Source organism: Strix uralensis, chromosome 6 (assembly GCF_047716275.1).
Source record: "Strix uralensis isolate ZFMK-TIS-50842 chromosome 6, bStrUra1, whole genome shotgun sequence".
NCBI classification, from domain to species: Eukaryota; Metazoa; Chordata; class Aves; order Strigiformes; family Strigidae; genus Strix; species Strix uralensis.
The window spans coordinates 398,372-423,767 of NC_133977.1; the positions used below are offsets into that span (position 1 = coordinate 398,372).

A 25,396-nucleotide genomic window follows, 5' to 3' on the forward strand; every position below is an offset into this window, starting at 1 on the left:
AGTGTGGGAAAAGCAAAACAGCGAAAAAGCTGCAAAACACACATTTCCTTAACACATGGTGCCCAGAACAAACACAGGACGGGATGGAGACCCAGTGACTTGTGTTGCCACAGTACCAAGGAGGAATGTGAAGCGAGGTGGAGGCCGCGCGGTCCCGTTCTTCCGCTTCTCTCAAGGAATATTTGACATGACTGCGCAGATTTATCTCCTGCTCTTCCCCTTCCCTCAAGGACTCTTTTGCAGTACTCTGTGGACCTTATCTCTCATTCTTCCTCTCTTCCCACAGAACCAGCACACACCTTGCACCAAGGAATGTGCTGTGTTGCTACTCAAGAAACAACCTTGACCACAGTCCCACCCACCCACTCACACACACTTAGATAAACACTACCCCGAGTTTGTATTGGACTCGGAGGGACGATAATCCGATACCAAATCGGAGGGACAGATTGACGGGTCTGTGCTCCTCACCCCCCCGAGAAGGGACGCCTTTTGGTAAGAGCTGGGCCCTCGGCTACGTCGAGTGACTACCCAGGAATTGTGTGTGATTGCAATCATTTTTTGCGTGTAGTGCTCTAGAGCCAGCCTGCAGTTTGTGCGTTTATCGTAGGCAATCTCAAAGAATCTGTAGATGTTGCATAAGAATAAACCGTACTATTCGTGACCCTGACGGCTTCTCTTGAATGCAACCGGACCTACAGCACACGGGCTGTTCGTGCTATAGTTACGGCCCTAATTGGCATAGCTATTAGGAGGTAAGTCCAGCTGCCCCCAGCCCCCCTGATCTCTGAGGACCAGCTAGAATGCAAGGGGATTCATCTCTTACCAAATTGTTCACTACCTTAAATGCAACACAACCCTGTGCACCAGGACATGCTGGGAGCCAACTGTCTGGAGAGCAGCTTTGCAGAAGGGGCCCTGGGGTTCATGGTGGCCACCAAGTCAAACAGCAGCCAGCAACGTGCCCTTGTAGCTAATGGTGTAGTGGGCTGCGTTAGGAGGAGTGTTGTCAGCAGGCCAAGGGAGGTGATCCTTCCCCTCTGCTCAGCGCTGATTAGGTCACAGCTAGAGTGACGGGTCCATTTCTGGGCTCCCCAGTACAAGAAAGAGATGGAGCTACTGAAGTGAGTCCAGTGAAGGGCCACAAGGATGATTAGGGGACTGGAGCATCTGGAAAAACTTTATGCACGGCTAACAGCCCTAGCACAAGTTGCCCAGAGTGGTTGTGGAGTTTCCATCCCTGTAGATACTGAGAAGTATGGACATGTTCCTGGATAACTGGCTCTACGTGGGCCTGTCTGAACCGAGGGATTAGACCAGATGATGTCCAGAGGTCCCTTCCAATCTCAACCATTCCATGATTCTGTGCGTATGTTAGCACACACTACGTCATTATGGGGTAAAAGCTAGTCAAACCATGAGATTCTTCCAGCAAACAGACTTCAGAGGGAAAAGTTTTTGGTTAATGGTAGCACAGATGGACTCAATGCACATCGTCAAAACCAGGTGCATTGAGAGGTTCATTGAGAGGATGACTGAAAACAAGTAGATCTCTCACATTACTCAAATCCCTATGGAGGTGTTCTTTTTTAGGACATGATTAACTAGGAGAAAGGTCCCTTCCTTTCTGAAAACAGGAACTACTGTGGTCAAAACTGTGAAGCTGCAAGAAGCTATAAACAAAACAGAAGGCAAAGTTTTATACTGGGTATGTTCTATACAGCACACAAACCTCGTGACAGCAACTCTAGCACATGGCAATAGAAATTTGAAAAACGAACATACAAGAGCGTTCAGTACCCTCTGTGAAGGTCCGACATGTTAATGGCTAGCAACGCTATTCCGTATTTGTCTGAAAAGGTGTGTAGACCCCTTCAATCCATAATTGCTTGCCATTATCCTTTCAGGATTCAGGAACCACCTACCTGCAGGCTGGGTACACCCTCCCCTCTCTGAGCACAGTTCCTGCAGTTGGCAGCTGTGATGGGAAGGTGTCCCAAAATGAAAATGGGAAAGGGTCCTCTTTGATGATAAGTAAAAGGAGTGCAGATATGTGACTGTTAGAAGTTCTTTTATCCTATTATACTACTTATGTGGACTTTGGAGCACTACAGGCATAAACCAATTGCCCAAAGGAGGAAGGAAAAAAAAAAGTGTAAGAGAGGACAGTTAGCAACTGTTAGCAATCTGTTCATGCCCTCAAATGCACTATTTAGAATCACAGACCTAGTTCAAGTATTTGGACCAGATGACTTGCACTGCGACTTTTAACTTTATGATCTATGCAGGCAGGGTCATCAAAGGTGCAAGAGCAGTAAAGTCAAGCAAGTCAGGGTGTTTTTAAATACAGTAACTCTCAGATTTTCTTGATCAGACTGTCTTTTAGGGGTGAAGTGTCACACTCCTAGGGATTACGAAGTAGAATTGTAAGGACTATGATGCATTTTACATCTCACCTAGTCATTACTGGGTTTCAAGTCAAGACTTCAAAAGGCCTTCCCTTTGGTCAGCAACTGCAACTCCTTCTCCTGTGAGATAAGAAGCTGCATAACTGCCTGTCTGCATGGCACACCAGTCTGCACTGTTACAGCAGCTACAACTGGAACTGGCAGCATCCAAAGCTGTTCAAAGAGATCCAACTAACCCAAATGGTCTCTAGGATCAGTCTAAGAAAGCTCCCTCAATTTCTGCTGGGAGGGCTCCTCTAACTCTGCACGTGGGCATCTCAAACAGGCCCCCTTATGACTTCATAAAGTGGCCAGTGTCCAAAAGGCATTAGGGAGGGCAAAACAGATTTGTAACAAAGCTCTTTTCAAGAGGATGAAAAATCAGTATAGCTCTTACCACCCACTAACAAATTTATGAAGATTCTAAAATCCAAACCCTTGAATAAAATCGATAAGGATCTTGGCTCAAAAAAAATTTAATACACATTGATTGTGATTTCACAAGTGGCTTCTTACTTTCCTTCACATATCACACCGAGGAAGTTTGTCTTTCCCTTTACAGTTAAAACTACCACTGCTTATCTAAAGTTCTTTTAAGACAGTAAACATGATTTTGCAACATAAAATGTCTGAATATTAAAAGCTATGAATATCATTTTAAAGTTGTACCTAACTTACCTTCTGAATAACCACATGCCTGAGTCAATGCGTGACAGTGTGCCAGCATGGAAGCATGAGATATAGTAATGCCCACTGTGCTGCCCTCTTTGCTTGTTTTGTACTGAAAAGAGAAAGTTTACACAAGCATTAGATTAAAAACAAAATCCAGAAAATTTATGGTAGTGAACTGAAAGGATATTTTATTATAAAAATGAAGCGAGCTTGGAAAAAAAAACAACAAAAAGCTAGCGTAAAAAATACATTTATGTTCAGAGAACACACTAATATTGTTGTGAAATCTGACTGTTTCCCTACTCCAATTAAACAAATTGTCCTAGGAATCCAAAAATGCCAATTATCCCCAATCTTCAATCTGATTCAACACAACTGTGCAACGACCGTTTTCCTTTTTGAGGGTAACATTCTTGTTTCACACTTAAAAATATTATAATCATCTCTTCTATTGCATCAAGAGATTAAAGGAAGAAAACATGCTGTGACACGAACTACAACAGAGTAACCGTAAGTTAGGCATATTATACTGGATCACCTCAATATATGCAATCTCAGCACTGGCATCCCGTACTTGCGGATGCCAGTCCTTAGTTGGTTTTGCCAGATGCTTCCCATCAATCACAAACCAAATGAGACGAGGCCAGCCTTCAAAGAAAAAGAAAAGCTACTGTCATTACAGTTTTTTTCCCCTGATTATTTCCCTGGCATTCAGGGATAAGAACAGGAGACAAGCAAAAGCTGCAGAATCACCCCCCTGACAAGCAGAAGCAGCACTAAGTACTGTCTTGACAATGAAGGCACTTCTTCTTTATATGGCAGTGGTTCTTTATAGGCAAGCTAGAGGCAGGCAAGCAAACTCAAAGATTTAAGTTTAATAGCAACAATGGATATACCCACTCTTTATCCTATAAAAACATTTGAGTACCTTAAAAACATACCTTTGAATGTAACCACCTCACCAGTCTGAGCTTTAGGAAGGCCTTTTTGACAGGCATCAGTGGTTAAAGCTAGTGTTACTCCACAGCTGCCCAAAAGAAATCCAATCTGCTGGCTGCCAGCATCCTACAGAGAAGCCATATTATAGAAAATTTACAAATAATGAAGCTTTTGTACAGTTTACTGTAGCTTTTCCGTGTTTAGAAAATATTAAGCCAATTTATATCACAGGAAAAAACCAAAATTCTAGCCTATAAAAGGTTTTATGGAAGACAAAAGACTGAAGTCTGCGCTCAAAAGGCTTAGTTTTCTTTAGTGCCAACTAAGTTAGATTTGGCAGTAGATCTGGCAAGCAATGGTTGTGCATCCCTCCCCAACTCAACAGGGGTGTTCGCAAGTTCTGGTAAAACAGAGAGCTGATCTGATGCTGCGCCTGAGTCCTGAGGCACTGAAGAGCAGAGCCTGTAACTTTTCAGCTCCGATTTCACACCTTCCCTCATAATCTTACTGTGTGTGGTGATGTGTGATTTTCAATAACTATGGTGTCTCCACCTGCCTGAGCTGTCATTGCATTTCTGTGTTGTATTTTAAGAAATATTTTCACACATCTTTAAAAAAAAAAAAAGAATTAAAATAATTTTTACAGTTATGTATCCTAAAATAGTTAACTTAATAGCTTCATACTATTTCCCCCTTTCCCTAACTAAATATTGAACTGCTTTCAGAAGGGCAGGCTGGCTTTGAGGGGTCCCATATAAGGACTATAGGATTCAGACACCCCCCACTTCATTTATTTACAAAGCCATAAAAATGTTGTAACGCATTTGCCTACCTTTCTTGTTAGTGGAACTTCTATTGGGACAGGAATAACTTCCGCCAGGAGACATCCATAAAACGCCACCATAAACATAACTGGATCACTATTAGGAAATACGAGAGCTACCTACAAAAATACATTAAAATAACGAGAAATGGGGTTTTTGTCATTTGGCAGAGGGACGTCTGCTTTTTATTTTATGGAAAAAATCTTCACAATGACGTTCAAGTTCATACTTAAACTATGAACAGAAATACTCAATGTTGTGATAATACAGTATTACAAGTCACAAGATGACAAGGCTTTCTTTAGCTAAAGTTGTTCCTCACTGTCTATTTTACCCACAGAGCCCATTTCAAACAGAAGCCTACCCGGTCTCCAGGCTTCAGCAGTGGTTCATTCTTAGTGGTTAGCTTGTTTAGCAGGGTATATGCTAACTTCAAGCTTCGACTCCACAGCTTGCCTAAAGAAAAAAAGGTAGTACAGATATTAAAAAATAGTGACTAAAATTTTAACATGCAATTGGAAAATCTCAGTGCTTTCTATATGCATTAGGCAAGTCAATAGTATTAAAACTGGGTCAACAGGCACATGAGCCTGTTGGGGCAAAGGGAACATTGCCATTGTGAATGCAATCCCACCTCACAAACCTGCTGAGTTCTTCCAGTGTTCCAGTGCGTGTCTGTGTGTGCAGACATGCAGCCTGGCCAACACAACCTAATCACATTTCCAAAACGCACTTAACAGGACTCCTTCCTAAGGGCTCTTAGAGACAGCAAACTGCTTGGGATAAAGAGTCCTCAACAGGACAAAAAATTAACTGAAGAAACAAAGGGTAGGAATGAATGCCACAATATCTGGCTCTGTGAAATGCCAGTTCATTGCTCTGTAGTGATCTACACTGCTCTAAATAATTCAAAACAAAAAATTATTCCAAGCTATTAAATACAAAGACAACAATCTAACTATTTGACACAATATAAAAAACAAATTTAATTTGTAGCCTCCAAAACAAAGAAGAGCTTTGCTAAAAAACCTGTTTATTAAAAATTGAGCAACGGCAAAACCCATCCACTGTAAATGGCAAATCAAAGCAAGAACCCCCCCAAGAAGCATGCTGTGGCAAACAGCATGCATCTGAATTCAGCCTTCTAGTACAGGGTCTTTATCATGGACCGACATCCACAGTCAATCCCTTCACACCATGTAGCCACTATCAGTTATTTTGTGTTTGTGCGTCTCAAACTTCTTCATTTCAACAGGTTTTTTTTCCTGTGTAATTTCCCATTATATAAAAAAAAGTTACACAGGGCTCAAGCACATCAAATAGTTCAGTGGCCTTTCAGTGCAGTTAGCAGAGAGCCCAAGTACAATTTGGAGTTTGGCTTCTTTATAGTTTGTCTTTTCCTTTCTTTTTTTTAAACGTAGGACTAAACACGTAGAACTGAACAACTCTCAAGGCTCCACTGCAAAGTAATGAAACTAATGCAGCTGCTCAGTTACATTTCCTGTAAGCATACTTCATCTCTAAGAATACAAACACGAAATTTTAACATTTTAACGTACTTTACCATGAAATGCTGCAGTTAGCTGTCCTGAGGGACAAAATTATCTTCCAAAAAAATGCAATTACTATAAGACTTCTCGTTCATTGGTAAAGGCAAGTTTCATTTCCCACACTAACATCTTTAATATGCTCCTGAAGTACAAATCTTCTCTATACGGATATGCAAAAGCATGCTAAAATTTAATATCTGGAAATCTGAAGACTGAATTGTCAGTCATTCATTTCTTCCTCCTATTTTACACCAGGCTATTTTTAGCCTTTTTTTAAGAAAAAAACCCCCAACTGTCTGAAATTTAAAAAGAGCCACTTGTAAAGAATCAATACCATATATATTTTCCCTTTGTTAACTTTCTTTAAAATGTTTTTCATATACAACAAATTCATAATTTGCATCTGAACAGCAATCTCAAAGTATCTGTCATGAGCACAGTCAGTCCCTATTAAGTAAAGCAAATTGTTCGTTCCACAAGGAACGCCTAATTCTTCCTCAGTTATTACCAATCCCTACCGTAGGTAAGCGTATAAATAGCTTTTCCAGTCGTATCCAAGGCAGTCAGACAGGGGGCTTTTGGCTGGGTAGTTCCCCAGCGCTGCAGGGCAGCCAGCAGAGAGGGCGGCCAGTTGGTTACCACCCCTAAGGGTTCACCTTTAAGTACATTCATTTGATTTCCTTCAGGCTTTGGTTGATTTGGGTCAGGCCGTTGCACTAAAACCAGAGCACAGTAAAATGACAAATGTCAATCCTTATGAAATGTGCAAGTTACAGTTAATAGACCACCCTACACACCATTCTCACAGCTATCCTTACTTCTCCTCTGCGTTACGATGATGCTATGCTAATCATCTCTTGGCTTCACAAAAAATAACTACCATCACTTTAGCGTTCTGATTCCACGTTATTCAAAGGACCTGGCCACAGGAACACAATTTGAATCTCTAGTTCACTTTTTCTCTACTTTGGAAAGACGATCTTGTCTGTTTGTTCTGCACATTTATTTAAATGAAAGCCTACACCAAGTTAATAAGTGTTCTCAAAGAGAATGGCTTCAGTGACAACTGGACATTTATTTTTGCTGCAACAAATTCTCAGCAGGTGATGAAGAGCACTATGCTCTGGTAACAATGTATTAAAAAAGAAAACAAATGCTCCTTGTATGGATTATCTACAACTAAAACTGTACTTCTCACAGAGTATTTTGTTTGATTTCTGGATCATGTCTCTCAGCTGTGGAACATTGCAGGGTTTGTACGCCATCTGCTCTCTGAGTAGCCTGCTGTTAAAATCCTGCTCCGAGCTGCTCAGGGTGAAGTATCTCGATCTTAGTTAACAAAACAAACTCATAGTTGGAATTAGTTAACACTCAATCTAGGCAATAACTAAAATTAACAGTTCAAAGCGATGCTCTCCACTCTCCACAATGACATATATGCACCTCAACAAAAGTCTGTCTGAAAAGTCTTCAAGTGGAAGACTAGAATCGCAATCACTTAATATCTTCAAGTATCAAACAGTACAGGGAGTCTAGTAGCAGCTGCTCAAAAAATGTCCCATCGAGAACAACACTTCCATTTAATCTTTAAGACTAAGAGAACAGAACAAAAGTAATTCTCCAAAATTAGCTGATGCAGCTGGTTTTATAGGCAGCGACATATTGCTAAGCAACTTCTACATTTGGTAGAGATGCTTTTCCTTCCGGCCAGACACATGCATACAGAGAAGAAAACAGTGGTTTTTAGCTGAGCAGCATCTGCAGAGCATGTACAAGCACTATCCTTTCATGTAGTGCACAGACAAGACACTGATTGCACAGTGCCCTCAATGCATTTAATTCCTCTGAACCTCTAAAATAATGAAAGTTTCTGGATTTCAAGAAAAGGGTATTAACATGCATGCCAACAATATTATCATAATAAATCCCAGTTACTAGTAAGTAACTTTTTTCATCTAACTATATTTGGGCACTGAGCAGCTGCAAAGCAGCTTTGTGGAGCAGGATGTGGGGGTGCTTGTAAACAAGCAGCTGAACGCGAGCAGCCAGAGAAGCCGTGGAATGCCCACGTTTGAACTGGACATGGCCCTGAGCAGCCTCATCTAGTCAGACCTGCTTTGAACAGGAGGTTGCTCAGAGGCTTCCTGAGGTCCACTGCACCATCAGTTATGCTTAGGCTATGCCCTAACTTCCTCCAAAGAGCACCCTCTGTAAATTTGACGATTATCACACAGCACAGTTTAAAATCTCTTGAGGCAAAAAGTGATGGTGGGACTGCCTCCAAACATGATCATTTCTGGACGAATGAATTTCTTGACAAAGATGTGAATAGAATTCTCCAAGTATCTGTAAATCACTGTCTTTAGTATTTACTAGCTCATCACACTGGTCCAAATTGGGCTGAATCGGAAGAGTTTCCAAAGCTAGGGAGGAGAGGAGAACAAGTACACCGAGTAGGAGGGTTGAGTTGAAGACTATGTTACACTTGCGACAGCACAAGACCTTTCCTCTCCAATCTAACAACTCTACTATGATTTGTTTTCTACTGGGAAGAGAAAAAGAAAACAATGCCTGCTAAGAAGTATCAGTTCTTTCCTGAACAGCTTACACAAAGAGTGAAAAATGTATTTGAAAGAAAATTAACCTTCTAGCAGTTCTTCAAAATCATCAACAAAAAACTCTTTCAAAGGTGGGCGCTTTGGTCTTTTCAAGGTGTTCAGAAGCTGCTGGATTTTAGAGGACACTCTGCTATTCACTGGGACACCTGCCAAACAGAAAAGACTTATTACTTACCATATATTAATAAAAAAAAAAAACACTAAAACACATGCTGCCACACTGCTAACAACATCACGCTAAGCTCAGTGCAGCTTTCAGATGGAGGAGTCATTCAAGATCAGCAGCTTGTTTGAAGAAAAAAAAAAAAACACCAAAAAAACCAGCTTTGATCAGTAGAAGTTTCAACCCTGGATTTGTTTTAAAACAATCCTGCTCCCTAGCTACCTGGCTGATGCATGTACCTTCTCACACTTTAATTTAGCTTTTCAAACTGCTGACTCCTTCATGAGATTCCAAAACAAACCTTTCCTTCATGAGTCTAGGTATTTGCTACATCTTAACGTTAATTCAGTACTGAAAACTGTGAGAATGCTTGGAAAAAGTGATTCTTTCAATATTTTACAGGGCTAGCAAAAAATAATCACAATACAAAACCATGTCAAATGCTGATTTTCATTTGTATATGTGATATATTTATTTTAAATTAAACATAAATGTGTATGTTTGTTTATTTTTATTGAAACTTAAAGCTCTGAGGCAACATAAAATTAAAATGTGAGACTAAAGGGCTTACATTGCCTTTTACTACAAAAATATACAGAAACGGGGACACGGCTCCCACCAGCAGAACACGGGAAATTCAGTACACTTTCCTCACCTGTGGCAGACTGACAAATACACCACACTACTGTAAAGCTTTGGAGGGGGCAGGCACATAGCACATGATGGGTGTCAAGCTCTGTTACGCCTTTGCTTATTCAGAAAAAGGGACAGGGATTGAAGGGAGGAGGTTTAGAATACAATCACCATCTGCAGTTTCCAAAATGCTGCTGTTGTAGCCTCTGGGAACTCCTCGTACTGATGCTACCTGTGGACGCTCATGATGTAAATGTTCCACCAGGCCAGTGGTTACATCTGGAGGTGCAGAGTGGTTATCTGTAGAAACAGAATACAGACAGGGGAGCTCATCAGTCATTTAAGAATAAATATAGCCAAAGTCGCTTATTACAGAATTCTTGCAGTTCTCTCGTGTTCTTTTAACAAAAGTCCAATTTCTCTAATCAAACTGTAACCAAAATCTTCTAGATACAGGGGGAATCCTGAAAGGAAGCGCTTTGTCTCTCCAGGGTGGAGAGGAGCTATTCCAACTTTCAGAGGGATCCAAACAAATTCTGGCCAATAAAGTGAGCAAGGGCTCACTCCACGGCGAAAGTGAGGAGATTAATTATGAGCAAACAGCACAAGTCTACAAAGAAAGCCTGTCTCACATCTCTCAGAAGAAATACAGGCACCCAAAGTCTCACCACAGAACTGGAATGACTAGTCTAAGTCCCATAGGAAGAGAAAGGGACAAAAGCATAAGGTCTAAAAGAATGTAATTTTTGCCCCAGGATAACACGAAGCACTTCTCTCCATTCTGCAGGCTGTAAGGGGAAGCCTTTTGCTGAGAAACACAGATTAAGATTTCAGGTGGGAAAGATAACACACTTAGGCCTGAACACACCTTGAGGATGAACACGAAGAGATGACAGACTGCCTCAGAGGAGGGTAACAGCTGATTTAAACTGTCACCTGCAGCTTCTAAGACCAGTCATGGTTTCCCTTTAGCAGCTTTTCTTACCACCTATTTTTAACAGTCTTGCAAGGACACTGTGGTAAAAGCTTCCTGTTCATGTTGTGGTACAGACACAGTATAGTCTTCACTGGGGCATCTATCAATGCAAACAGCTGGAATGCCTGTAACCCTCAAAAAAACCTGTGGTGTAGACATCAACATTATACACACACACTACTCACAACAGATAAATTTAGTTCAGGGTTTTCTGAGGCACGAGGTGGCCATTTATGGCTGTACACGGCATTGTTTCATTTTAATGGTGTGCACTACAAGCAATTAAATTTTTTATAATGTATATTTACAAAGGAAAAGCGGGGCCATTTCTCAAATCCTCACATACTCACAGGGGTTTGAGAACCACCTCGCAACAACCTGGAAGCAAAAGCCTGCTTTGCTTGGATCTGCACCACGTTTCCGTGCTGCAGAACTATGCTTAGGGAATACTGTCACTCCAAAACTGTGACCTAGATTATGGAACAACTTTGAATGGAAACAGAGGTTAGGAGATGGCAGTACTGGGGAGAAGCGTTCAAACAAGAAAAAACAAGAATTTGAAGCCTGAAATAAAAATAGAAGTGCAACAAGAAGGAGCTTAAGAACATGGTGCTGCACTGTGCTGGAGGAACAGCTTGAGGTCACGCAGCTCCGCAGCGATACCCCTTGAAGGACCTCAGCGTGCCACAAATCCTGCAGAAAGAACTTAAAAGCATAGGGCGACCTAGGCAGTGATGTGAAACACATATATCACTTCACCCATTTTGAGGAAGCGATTAGCACCAAGATAACAAGTGCTCACAGCTCTGTTCACAGATGTCCAGAGCTGCCATACGAGCCACCAGTACAGCTCTTAAGTGGCTTTAGAGGGATCACCAGAAGAAAAAATTAAATCCATTCCCAATGGTCATTACTGCAAGGCCACTTTTTGTATTGCAGAGACCTGTCTTGCTGGGTACTAAGCAAGGACTACAAATTCCTTTCATGTGGGTAAGATAGAAGAAGGATGTCTGACAACTGCCCGAGTTAGAACCAATAATAAGAAAAGGTGACAACTAAGCTGATCTGTGTAACTACTTCACAGGGTGCTCAGTAAAGAAACAAAAAACCCATTAACAATCATTCCCAGCTGAAAACAAGCACAAAAAATAGCTATATATGGAGGTGCTAATCTACAGCATTCACATCTCTTACAAGCATCTGGGAGCCAAGCTGACACAAATCAATGTCCCTCCATAGCAGGGAAATGGCAGGGGTCCTTATGAACAACTCTGCTGTCCACAGGTGTTTCATCTTACATGCAGCAGAGAACTGACTCCCTCCCAATTTTGCCTTGAGAAGGCAAAATTCTTTCTATGCATGTAGAAAGAATAAGTCCAATTTTCAGGATTTATGCTCAGATAAAAATCACATTAGCTTCATTAATTATTTAGGCATTTCATTAATATTTAGGCATCTATTTTATTAATATATGCCCATGAGAATCCATTAAATTAGTCTGTATCATCTAGAGATACTGTTGCAAAGCAGAAAAAAAGAAGTGGTGAGTAGTTAAAAAAAAGAAGTCTTCACAGACTTGTGATTTCAGGAAAAAAGTTAATTGGTTTTAGACTGAAGCACCTTTCTGTTACTGATTAGAAGACAGTTAAATACAAAAGAGCAGTGGCCCAAGAAAGAATGTATGGGATACGATATAGAAAATTATATAGAACAGATTAAATAAATATATTATTTATTTTCTATATAAAATTATACAGAATATATAGAAAATAGAGAAAGTAGTATCTAAGGAGGAATTCTCAGTGTGAAGACTCCAACACTTTAGAAAACTCCCTACCTAGCAGGAAGTCGGGTTAGACCTAGAGATGGCTGGGTATAATTTTTTTTGGTCTCTAGGAACCCACTCAACCAAAACGGACATTTAAAAGCACCTTTATTAAATTGTATTGGAACAACAAAACAAAAAAGAGCACACCAACCCAGCCAGAACATAAAATAGGATCCACAAGCCACTACTTCATTCTTGCATTTTCTCTTCAATAAACTCTTTGAAACTGTTCCTAACACTCTTCACTCTAACAACTCCTGTAAAACTCCTTACAGAGCCACAGCAGTTCAAAACATCTACTCTTATAACCCTGCTTCCCCTTAAGAAAAGGAACTGTACTTTTAAGTCTTTCAATAAACAGTGGGTCAAATACCATGATAATCTGTTTTTCCAGCCACTCTCAACAAGAGCTAAGTTGGGAAATTCTCCACAGTTGAGATGGTGACCTTGAGAAAAACCTAGACACACTGCTAGCCTTATTTATTACACTAAAAGAAAAAAAAGACCCCAAACCAACATGCAGATGGTGTCCTTGCTTTTACAGGTGAAAGACAAACAGCTTAAAAATAATGCATGTCTCTATCTGACTTTATTAAATACTGTAAACTTGCACTTCCACTGCAGTCTATTGCTTGGGAATTTAGCATGATCTCATCAGTAAAAACACAAGCTGGAGAAGATGAGCTGCAAGGGAACAATCTGCTAAATTTAAATTCTCCGACATATCAAAATTTTGAATAGCTATTCAGTACATAGTCAAAATACAGAATATTTTAGTAAGGCATAATATTTAAAATATGTAAGATGCCTTTTATATTGCTGAAGTCAGCGCATTAACTGAGAAAATAAACTCTTTTAGGACAAATGAAAGGAGTCCTTTTTGAAAGTATACTAATACTAATTGATAATCAAAAAAGTTTGCAATCTAAGAACTAAGTTTTCATATTCCTGTGAGCAAGGAAGACTATAGACAAAAATGAGAAATGTCACAACTGAATTGTTATTGGACATGCATGAATGTTACCAAGCGATGGAATACGGCAAGCATTTCAGAAATGAGGAAGATTATTCTTAGGCAAAAGGACATTTAATTTTTTCTCAAAGGCATTAGAAATTTTATCTTTCTGAATATTTTTAGTAGATCAGCTCTTAACGATCCCCGAGATTTCTTCCTGATAGATACTATGATTGCATATTTATTTCCCATTAATGACATTTCAAACCATTCCACTGCATGCAGTCCAACATTTAGCTGTTTAAATGTTAGACTTTGAACTGCTAATAAGGCCTTGATTTTGCATACAGTTTTGAAGATTAAATAGCCCTGATGGATAGGTCTTAAGAAGCTAGTTGTGAAATTTGATATGTATTTATACGGCCTGAGATATTAGACATAACAGGATGCTTGCAAGCTTTTACAGCTATATTAAGAATTTCAATCACACTTACAACTATGGCTAACCCTCCAAGTTTATTTGTTAATTTTAAGGAGTTAAACATGATTCTTATAAATTCATAATGTGAAATCCAGAATGCCCTCAAAGCAAGGTATAGACATATTCTATCTTTCTTAAATCCACTAAGTAAAAAAAAAAATTTCAAATTTCTCATTATAAGCAAGCTTGGGAATGGGAAGATAAAAATTTAGATTTCTTTAAAGGCAGTAAGATGGGTACATTTTGTACAAACAGGACAAATTTCACTAGAAATAAAGCCACAACAGTTAACTGAAGAGGCAAATCTTTCTAACTGTGTTTATGGATGAAGTACTGATGAAGTGCAGAAAAATAAACAAAGCCAAATGCAGCCCGTAAGTTTGCAAGACACAAACCAAAACCCAACATTTCAGCACGCAGGAGCTTTCTAAGGCAACAGCACTAAGCAGGCTGGGGGAAAAATGTTTTGCCCTGTAAAAGCTTAGATATCAGAATTACTCTCCATACTTTGCTTCCCCAATAAAGAGGTCCCCATACAAAACAGAGGAGGGAGCAAAGCAAGTAGGAAAGACACAGGTAACTCTTCCCAGACTCTGACATCTAAAGAGCCTTTCAGAACAGCTACCACCTCTTTCCATCCCAGCTCCACGTGCAGAAAACTGCCTGCACTGTGAAAACTGGGATGTTAATCACAGCCAAATTAGTCAATCCCTGTTTCTGTCAGCACCTAAGCCACACAGAAGATCCAGAGGATGCTCTTTCATGGAAGCTCGAGCTTGTTCATATCCCTTTCCCTGTTTCATAACGTGCTTTAGGAATCTGAAGAGGTAAAACTCCCAGTCACAAACGACAAGCATTGGTTAGGTTTTGAAGCCAATAGCTACTATAAACTATGGCTGATACCCCAAACTTAGTATAAGGCAGAAGGAACTTGGAGGGCAAACCAGCAAAAACAGAGAACCGACCCTCTCATGAATGGCTGCCTCATGCCTGAGAGAACTGGGAACTGTCTGTATCATCTAAACAGAGAAGTCTAAAGGATACATGATTGGGCTTTCAAGAAAATTTGAAGGCAACAGCTAGACCAGCTAAATGAATGGGTATTTGTAAAATATATTTGTGCCTTAAATTATCATGTTAATTGACACCTCTAAGTACACAAGAAGTCTGTACACTCAGTTTAAATCTAAAGCATTTCAATCTCTTTTCCTAACCTGTTCCAACAAAACAGAAAAAATGGTCCATATAACGTATGCAGGCATACAGCCACAGAGAAAATCAGGTAAGTAGAGCACCAAAACTGCCCAAACCTGAAATGTCCAGGAACAATGTATGTGATGCCTACTGCCTATTACTAGAAGCACAAGAACTTCATGCTGTAGCCCATAAGTGAAATAAAAACATAATTCTTCATTTCATTTTTCTAAATTACTTTGGGGAAAAAAATCAGTTGAAATACAAAGTTACTGTTTCTCCTCTAGGTCTTATCCCATCATTTAACATTAGTGTGGACCTGTTGCACATGCGTAGATCCACTATCAATCTTCACTACAGTGTACAACAACATTGTAGAAATTATTTCCATGGTGGAAGAGACTGCCTTTCTCCCTCCCTACCACATCTAGCACAAGACTAGTGCTCTGCATTTTTAGGACAAAAAACATAATCTTCAGCATTACATTTTGAGACAAAACTCACATTTACATTTTGGCTTACCAGTACTTCCAGATTTTCACTCTAGTTTCACAATAAACAACTATTCATGACTTAAACTTCAATTAAAGGGAAAAAAAAATCACAATTGAGCTTGAAATCTAGCTTTGTCAATATCTCTGATTTAATAACTTTCCAAAAGATTCTGGATGTTTTTCTAGTCTTTTTGGTGTTTACCAATGGAGTTACCTTTGAAATCCACAACCCAGTATTATCTACTCTATGGTAAATACCTGCAGATTGGAAAGCACGCACCAAAAATATGCCGCCTTTGAAATTCTGCTTTTGAATCCAGTAAAACTGAACCTTAGTTTCTTGATAAATCAAGCATTTTACCAAGAAGAATGCATGTTCAGATCTCATGAACAACTCGTCTGGTTTAAATTAGATACATATATATCATACATACCTGGTCTGTGGATTGTACATTTTAAGGCTATTTACAGATATCTTCTGGTGAAGACTTTTGTGTTAAGCTCTGCTTTGGGATTTTTAATTTGATTTTATTCCAACCACATAGGCAGTTCTTTACTGACCTAGCTGGGTGTGTGCCATGAGATCTGCAAGCACAGTGGCAGCAGTGGTGGCAGTAGCAGTATTGGAAGCAGCAGCAGGTTTCCCTCCTGGATGAGATGAGGTGGAAGATGCAGAGGATGAGGTGGAGGAGCCCTGAATAACCCGGTTAAGCCAGGGCTCTACGTTGGAATGGCTCTGGAACGGAGTGGAGGTGATCCGCCCTTGCCGACGTAACGAGCCCTCATCTTCTGATGCTGACGATGTGTCTGTGATTAAAATAACGATGACAGGCATGTAATGTGGGAATGACCCAACAGACGGGAACATGAAGTTTTTCCATGTTCTTCACGCAGTGTTCTCATGTGCTACACATGAGATGCATGTATTAAGCAAATGGTAAATTCACATGCACAAATTTTGCTCGTTGCCATTTTTTAGGTTAATGCAACAACTTCTACACATTATAGCTAGAACATATTTGAAGCAAAGTTTCAGTTACCTCCTCTATTCGAAAGGACGTAAGACTCACAAAAGGCTTCTACCCAAGGTACCCAGTACACTCACTAACCATGCTCAGCGAGCATACTATTCCATTGAAATAATATTTCTGTGCTGAACAGGTAAATTGGATCTCATCCCGCCTGAATAAATTCCATTACGTTTTTAATTGGGTATTTTATTTTTATTTGGGGGGGAAATTCTTCACTTTTCGATTCTTCTGACAAATTTTTTGAGGATTACTAAAAAAAGCCCAGTGCTATAAAGTTCAATGAAAGAGTAATTTCATTAATCTAAGAATAACTTAAAGGAATTTAAAAGCATGTATTTTAACCACATAAACTGGTATTAATTAGCACTAGATAGAAATGCTTAATAAAGTATCTTTTCAATCTAGATGTTTATTTGTTGCTGTTAGAAGTCTGATAAAGGCTCCTATTTTAATTACCATTCCATCATTTACAACTTTCCAGAAGTTTCCCTTTGACGCTCAATCTTTCCACATTCATTATCCACTCAATAACAAATAAAAAGGTCTTTCTAAAGATCAAGAAAATACATCCTTCTTGATTTTGAGTGAAAAACAGGAAGTTTTGTTACAGAAATAAAATCCTGCCCTCCTAAAGAGATTGCTGCATTTTAAAAACTCGATCCTTTATATGCCCCCCCACCACCACCTCTCCCAGGGTAATTAAAAGAAAGCTCCTAAAACAATGCATTGCCCATATACTGATAAAGTTCACATCAAGTCAGTTTGTGAAGAGTGGTTTTAAGTCACATATAATGGCCAGACCAATGAAGAAGTCAGCAGGAGCTGAAAAGCAGCTTCTGAAAAAGTTAGGGTGACCATTGCAGACATGGAAATCCTGGGTGATAGTGGGGTGGGTTACCTCAGAAATTCTGCAATATTAATTTTGGCTTTTTTTTTTTTTTTTTTTTAATCCTCTGAACATGTCACTGTTCAGCTATATACAATTCTATATAAATTTTGTGGAAGCCACATTAAAAATCTGCTCCTCATCTTTGGCAACAAATTTCAGTTACCAGGTGTTTAATTTTGTGCTTTTCAAGAACATGTACATTTTCAACAATATTCAGAATAATTGCTCTTAAACACTCTAAAAACACAAAAATCAGAAGTCATTTCACAAGCCTGCTTAACTCAATGGCATTTTCAAAGTTCAAATCGCAGATCTCTCATTACTTGAACATCCCTAGTCAAACATGACAATTTTGAATGAAAATACACAAACAATTGATCTTTGAGAAGATACAGATGGATCACCATTCCTGGGGCTGTGCCTTGTATGATATTTCTGGTCTACTGCCACGGTTGTAGTTTTGGCTGCTGACTCCATCTGCTTCTGGAGAGGAGCCAAACCTGCCCCTTAGTGCTTGCAACCTTGCCTTTCTTTTAGACAGAAAGCAAAAATAAACAATTCCAGGAATATGGAACAAGATAGGGCTACAAACAGTCAGGTTTCAAAAAAAAAAAAACCACACCAAGTCCAAAACATTTGCTATCTACTATCACTTCAGAGTAAGAAATGAAACTACAGAAAAACCAGGTTTCTCTAAGAATACATACTTTTGAGAGTATCTCCTTATCCAGACAGAAGTTTAATGAAGTCTCTATAAAATTTCTAAGCTTTCAGAAGTCTTATACAAGTGGAGAGGGAAAAAACCCACTTTAAATGTAAAATATTAACTGTGTACAAAAACGAAGGCTCTGTAGTAAAAACATTCTAACGTCAAAACATAATTACAACAGAAAAATAGTCAACGTCCCATCAGTAACTAGCTCCGTGGCAGTCGCAAGAGTTAATTAGTGGTGCTCAGCGTGCTGTGAGCAGAATGCTATGTACTTGGCTTGCGGCTCTTCCTGGCTGGGAGCTGACCCAAGAGAGCCACAAAAACCACCGCCCTTTGGACCAAACCTTCATCGAGACTACAGCTCAAGTTCTGAACATGTGAAATCCGTATGGGAAGGATGAGAGACTCGATGGGATGAAAACAAAAGTACATTAAAATTTTTGGAAGGATGACTGATGAAAGCAGTTCCATTACTGCCGGTCAGGAGATGGGTTTGAATATACTGTTGTGACTAGAATCCAATGCTTCCTTCCTGGTGACTGTTTGCAACAAAATTTCAATTACTAAGAAAGCCTGGTTTTAATTGCATTAACTTCTGCCAATATATGGATTTTAAGGCAGTGGTTTAATGGCTTAAGACAACAAAACTAGATGCTTCAGCGCTACTCAGGTTCTTTGCAATTTCAGATCTTTCCTGCTGAGCTAACTTTGCAAATAAAGGCAGGGCCATAAAAATACAATTATTCTTGTGAATTGATATAGTTGAAGCAAGTCCTCAGAATATTTTTGAATGGCCTGATCTCCCATGACACAGAATTCATCCAGTGGCCCCTTCTCTTGCAGAGATAAAGGCAACTCATAACAAATCACCTTCTCTTAGAAACAGCACGATAGATCCCAGAGACACTTCACTCCTCTTTCAGAATGTATCAGTTAGGGTGCTCCTGTATCCTGCCAAAGCCCAGTGCGAGTATACTTGTCTTCTCTGCTAACCACCTGGGCAGGGATGTTGGAAGATGATGCTCTCCAGCAGCACAAACACAGAAAAACACTTGCACAAACATGGGCAAATTCCATGGCCTCATCCTGCTCCCCTCTAACATGGGCAAATTCCATGGCCTCATCCTGCTCCCCTCTCTGGCTGAAGAGGATGGAGGTCATACGTGCACACACACAGACAATGTGCAACCCTCCAGCAGCTGGGCTTGGGTACTTGGTCTGCCAAGTAGCTGCCCCTGGATCCCAGTGTCCCCAGTTGCTGGCACCTAGATGGACATGCCCAAGGCTGCAGTCCCACTCCATTTGTTTGCACGGACTGACTGACGCAGCCACTCCACCTACACAGAATATAGAGTCCCTCATCCAGGAGAGGTGTTAGAAATGGAGTAAAACAGGAGGAGAGGACAGACTGCAGGGTCAGGTGCAGGGCATTCCCAGGCAAGTGTACATGACCAGACATTTTATCCCCTTACTCCACTATTTTCCCCACCCTTGTTGCTCTACAAATCACCTAAATCTACCCTTTTCCCCATCTGTGGTTCCTCACCTAAACATCCCATGCAGTCCCCAAATACTTCTGCTCTGCATCTCATAATGTGTCCTATACCCCTCCACAGCATCCCCCCTCAGTCCAGAAGGTGCTCTAGTGTTGACTGGTCTTGATGGGTTTCATGCCTGGAGAGGAGCCTTAGGAAGGACCTGGACAGGGTGACCTTCTTCTGAGTCCTTAACTTGATCCCACCTCCTGTTGTTTCCCTGTGCTCCTCTGGAGATGGGTCTGTGACAGGCTGAAGGCTTCTGGGACAGGCCTGGGAGTAACTGGGGCGGGGTATTATTTGAGCTCCCCTGCCTGCCACTTTCTGTGCTCCTGAGAAGGTGTGCAGACCAGCTTTTATCATATAATCTAACATTTTACCCACAGCATCTCAATTTTATTTTTTTTTTTTAATAGAGTCTCTTAACCCCCTTCAAGATTTTGCTCCTTCAGAGCAGCATGGAGAGCCCTGACCTCAGGCAGAGTGGGCACAGCAGTAACCACAGGGACATTGCTTCAAATCTGTCCTGACGGTATTCACAAGAGAGTATTTTGGTTCTCTCAAAAAAACTGCAAGGAAATTCCTCCTAGTTTGAAAAGCTAAGGGAGACAGCAAAGCCTAGCTGTCCTCCGCTCTCAGCTGAGCTTCTGGAGACCAGATATTTTTGTAGAGCAAATTTTAGGCAGAACAGTGGCATGTTCTTTTCTTGTCGAGATATACCTCACTCCAAGCACGCAGTGATTTGTCACACCAGAGGAATGAGAGAAAAGGACAGAGTGACGCTGCATGAAGTGCACCGCTGACTGTTCTATCAGAGTTTATTGTGGAGAGTGAGAAGGAATAGTGCTTTGAAGAGCTATAAACAGAAACCTGAGGGCCTGTCTCTCAAAGCCTCAGCATACAGATGGTCACTATGCATTAATTTTCTCCAGGATTTCACTTTATGCAGTTCATGACAACTTTCACATACCGAAGCAACATGTACGCAAGAGAACTCAAGAGCATGACAACCACCCTGCTGCAACGGCTGCCCTGATGGGCTTCAGATTACACAATAATAAGAGAAATATATAATAAAAGAATAAGCTAATCAAAACGCATGATACCTTAACATATCTTGCAGGCAAAAACATAAGGGTGAAGAAAGATCATATATAAGACTACAGAAGCACCTTATTATTTCTTAACTAATGAAATAACCAGAGAACCCACAAGGACAATATACAAAAGTGTGTGACTAGCAAACAAAAGTGACATTTCCTTTAAATAGGAAGAACAGAAAGAAGAGATATAGCCCAGGAAGCAAGAGAGCAGCACAGCAGACCTGCTCTTTTACAGAAGGGGGTTAAGAAATAGAATTGATGGAGAAGGGCACTAGAGGTCAGTGTGCCTCTACTCCCAGGCCACATTAGAAAAGACAAGAGGACATCATTCAAAACTTAAAGAGTTTAGGGAAATTCCTCTTCGTTGTATATAAGACACTGGCCCCAAAACACTTGGCTTGCTAGCATAACATGTTATCTGGAGAGAGATTTTTTTTTTAACCTCTAGAGAATTCATTGTGAGACAGCAGGAAGATTACTTTTTTTTTCCCCTAAAAAAAAAAATGAAAGAAAACATTCTGACCTAAACAATCTGAACAATTATAGCATATGATTTTCTGAACGTTTTAAATGGCTCACACTTGAAACCATCTGATGAGTGTTCTGCAAGCTAACGCAGCAACTTAATGCTCTGGCATTTTCTTCAACTATAAAAAAAAAGAATCTTATGCAACATGAAATAAGGTATTTACAGCTCTGTCATGCTTCCCAAGATTATCTTCTTTCAAGCAAGATATTACGTAAGAGAACATACTTAATGCATAAAGGGCAACTGCTAACTCTATCATTGCTTACAAGCATACCTTTAGCAGCTACAGTATCTCTAGATGAGACACGAAAAATCTTGAGGTAAGACATCAAAGTACAAACCCAACCAACACCTGATTATCAGGAAATACAGACGTGAATATAGAAGAAGTTTATTGCAACATACTTACAACTTAGAACAAAGCATTTGCTCTTTTATTTTGCTATCACGTTTACCTGGCAAGATTTATGTATGTTAACTCAATAGATACCTGGAGGTGTGTACGTTTCTACTGAAGAATGCACAAGAACAGACCGTCTTTTGGAAGGCATGGGCATTTTTCTCTCTTTGTATTTTGCGAGTGCTGCCTGTACTGCTTCAGTGTGGACATCTACATAGAAAACAAACAAACAAAAATATTAAGAGATTAAGTTTAAGCATTCTTTCTTTCTAAAAGCATAGAAGACATCAATGCCATCTTTTACAGCTCAAATCCAAAGGCTGAATCACACACGACAGCTCTTAGGGCTTTAGTCCTGTTTAGCCCAGTTGCTCAGCTTGCAGGAAGGAGCAGGTTCTCAGCTTCAGAGGAAGCAGCACTTCTCCGACAGCAGAAAGGTCCAAAGCTAAACTACAGGAACATGGTTTTTCAATTGTGAAGCTGTGACAACTTTCTCCTTCATTGGCATTTAACAGGACTGAATAAATACACCTGCCTCCCACCCAACTTCAGCTCAGAAGCAATAGTTTCAAAAGTTAAGGGAGGATATACGCAGGGTCAAGTTGACATATTTTCCTCATGAAATCAGCTTGAAAAGGAAGAACACCCTGAAAATCAATACTGAAGTTACAGAATACCTAGTACATTAGTTCTGAGCAATGATTTATTTTCATTTGGGGGGGGGGGGAAATTTCAACACAGATAATTTGAATTGGCAACAGCATTGGACTCTTCCTCCTCAAAATCCACAATGGGTAAAGAAGTGAAAAATGTATACTTGAAGCTCTCACAAAAGAACGCAAGTAATAAAAAGAAAGAAGACGCTAAATATATAAGAAGAATTAGGCAAGAGACAAAGTGTTTTCACTTTCCTGAAAGCAAAAGTTACCCTCATGTACTCATGGGTTGTATTTTAACTTTTCTTATTTCTAAGCCAAAACTGAGATTAAAGAGGAATTTAGTGTACAATCAAGACCACACTGCAGATAAAATTTAATGTATTCAAGTAATTCTAAATTGCCTTCAGCAGATTTTTCTCTTTGACATATATATATTTCAATGGTGTCAAAAGCTAAAACTTATGTAGAAAGAAAATTCATGAGGAGTGAACAGATGTCAAGGAGAAATGAGGCAGACCAAAAATATACTTTAACTTATGACCCAAGATTCAAACTCATGAAAAACAAGTACAACATGTATACACTCACACATAGCTACAAAGGGCCCAAAAGTATTATGATTCTGTTTTTGTCTTACCACATTTCTTTTACACGGAAGCTGCTATACAGGAATTACAGAATGAAACTGTTCAATTTGAAAAAAAGATGTATTCTTTCATTAAGTATCCGTCTATGGCTGCAAATACATAACAGGTTGATAGACCTGTAGGTGTGAAACTCGGATGTGTGACATACATACACTTACACAACTTACCTATTTAAAAAAAAAAAAAAAAGTAATTTTTCTGCCCCATACCTATAGGGATTAAGCTTGATGATGACTACAGTTAAGGCTTCATATTTTATGGTACCTTTTTTAAAAATAACATATCATTTGTGGTACTAGCCCTGAACCTGCTTTGGTCATGCTCAGCATGAGGTTCTTCCTAATTTATTTCAAACATGCTGATCAATTCCAGCTACCTTTGACAAAGCATGACATAGCTCAGGGGAAAGCTAACCAGTATATATTTGAACACAGATCAGAAGAGATTTTTGAGCGTGGCAAAGAATTAAAGGCTAGGAAACAGCAAAGCACAGCACATCAATGTAAACCTGTAGGAAGCCTTGGCACAAAGCACTTTCCAAAGGCAGCTGTGTCCCAAGGCACTGGATAAACACCTGACACTTGGGGGACAACTATTTAATTCTCCATTTCAAAAAGAGATTACAAATGCTGCCCATAAACTCAGAAGCATGACCTCGCCAGAGAAGGCTTCATGCAATATATTCCTAACCAACTCTAACGATAGATGCTGCCATATGACTTACTTTCGGAACTTCTACTCTTAGGTAAGTCAGACAAAAATCACCATAGCTTAATCTGACATCTTCTGCGTTAGATGAGAACACTTCCATTTCCACATGTAAAAATCCCCCCTGCTCCTAAGCATATTCACACCATGTACTGCAGGCATTTAACTTCTGGTCCCTGACTACACAGCACGATTTACTGCAATACATGAGTTCAAAGAGATGCCATGAGAGAAGCAAGTTAAAACCCCAGTACCAAAAAGCACAGCGTCTTTAAGAGAAATGCCAGAAAAAACCCAGTCCACTCTTAACCAAAAATCAGAAAGCTCCAAATGAGAAACAGTTTCCCTCAGCCTGGCCAAATGGATCAGAAAAATCAAAATAAGCCCTGTTGCGTATGGTCCCAGACACCACCTAGTTCTTTGCAGTAACAATGCTGCTTTTTAAGTCTGCAGCTTCCCCCAGATAATCTGCTCAGTGCTGCATTTAAAATATATATATGCAAATATACTATACAACCTGTGTATTCTTACAAGATTTAGGAATTTACTAGGTAGATGTTTGCTTCAAATAAGAACTTTTTGTGCAATTAAGCTGTGAGATTCAAGGACAGTGCTGCTATGAGGGGAAAAAAACAATTTTTTTAAAAAAAATCACCTATTAAACCTCCATCTTTTGAGACAAGATTTTATTTTTTTTTTATACTGGACACCATGTTAGATTTTTACTGCTGTCCTTCACACCAAGGGGTTGTTTGTAGATGTTTTACGGAATTAAAAATTCACTACCCTCTCTCTATGTCTCCCTGCCTCCCTTTCCCACATCTAGGCTACTGCTTTTTGTCAAGTCTTGCCTTCTTCTGACCCTTAGTTTTGGACATTCCCCCCCACCGCTTGTAGGTGTCCACTGTTGCAGTTTATTCTCATGGATACCCCAAAGCAAACCTCTTAATTCCACAAAACTCCAGAAAGTTTAAGCAGAACTCGACACAATTCTTATTTTGCTGCGCTAATTAGATGCACCAAGGGCATTACTGCTATCCATAGGCTTGAGAATATTACTTAAATTAAAGGTTGTTTTTGCAGCCTTAAAAGCTAGAGGCAAAATGCCAATTCTGCAGGACACATTTCCATAGCAAAACCTGAAGTCAAAACTAAGCTCTATGTTTTTAAAAAACGATGGTAACTATTGGATGCATTCACTTCAACCATGCATATATCTCCATATAATTTAGAAGATATTTTTATGTTACATTAACATCTGGTAGGAAGAAGGGGAACATAACAAATGTTTTCTCTCCAGAAAAGGTCTTCCAAAAGACAGAAACCCCCCCCCGATATTTATAGTATGTATATAAACTCATTAAATCATTAAATAACATTGCAGATTAAAAAAAATGAAAGCATTCTTA

The 25,396-nt window shown here is 39.8% G+C and overlaps 1 protein-coding gene across 9 annotated transcripts in view; it reads right to left on the minus strand.

The window, feature by feature from the left end:
- Positions 1–25,396, minus strand: part of DIP2A (disco interacting protein 2 homolog A) — a 139,881-nt gene that overhangs the window by 42,806 nt on the left and 71,679 nt on the right. For 8 of the 9 annotated variants that reach the window (XR_012629400.1, XR_012629399.1, XM_074872366.1 and 5 more), the window contains exons 4-13: positions 22,064–22,183; positions 16,336–16,581; positions 10,018–10,146; positions 9,077–9,196; positions 6,951–7,148; positions 5,247–5,338; positions 4,891–5,001; positions 4,061–4,184; positions 3,658–3,767; positions 3,126–3,228 (exon numbers count right to left, since the gene is read on the minus strand). Coding sequence is in view for 7 of the 9 variants with exons in the window: in XM_074872366.1 (XP_074728467.1) it covers positions 3,126–3,228; positions 3,658–3,767; positions 4,061–4,184; positions 4,891–5,001; positions 5,247–5,338; positions 6,951–7,148; positions 9,077–9,196; positions 10,018–10,146; positions 16,336–16,581; positions 22,064–22,183 (1,353 nt within the window). In the remaining 2 variants the exon portion in view is untranslated. The remainder of the gene's footprint in view (positions 1–3,125; positions 3,229–3,657; positions 3,768–4,060; positions 4,185–4,890; positions 5,002–5,246; positions 5,339–6,950; positions 7,149–9,076; positions 9,197–10,017; positions 10,147–16,335; positions 16,582–22,063; positions 22,184–25,396) is intronic. The other variant, XM_074872367.1, reaches the window with a different exon arrangement.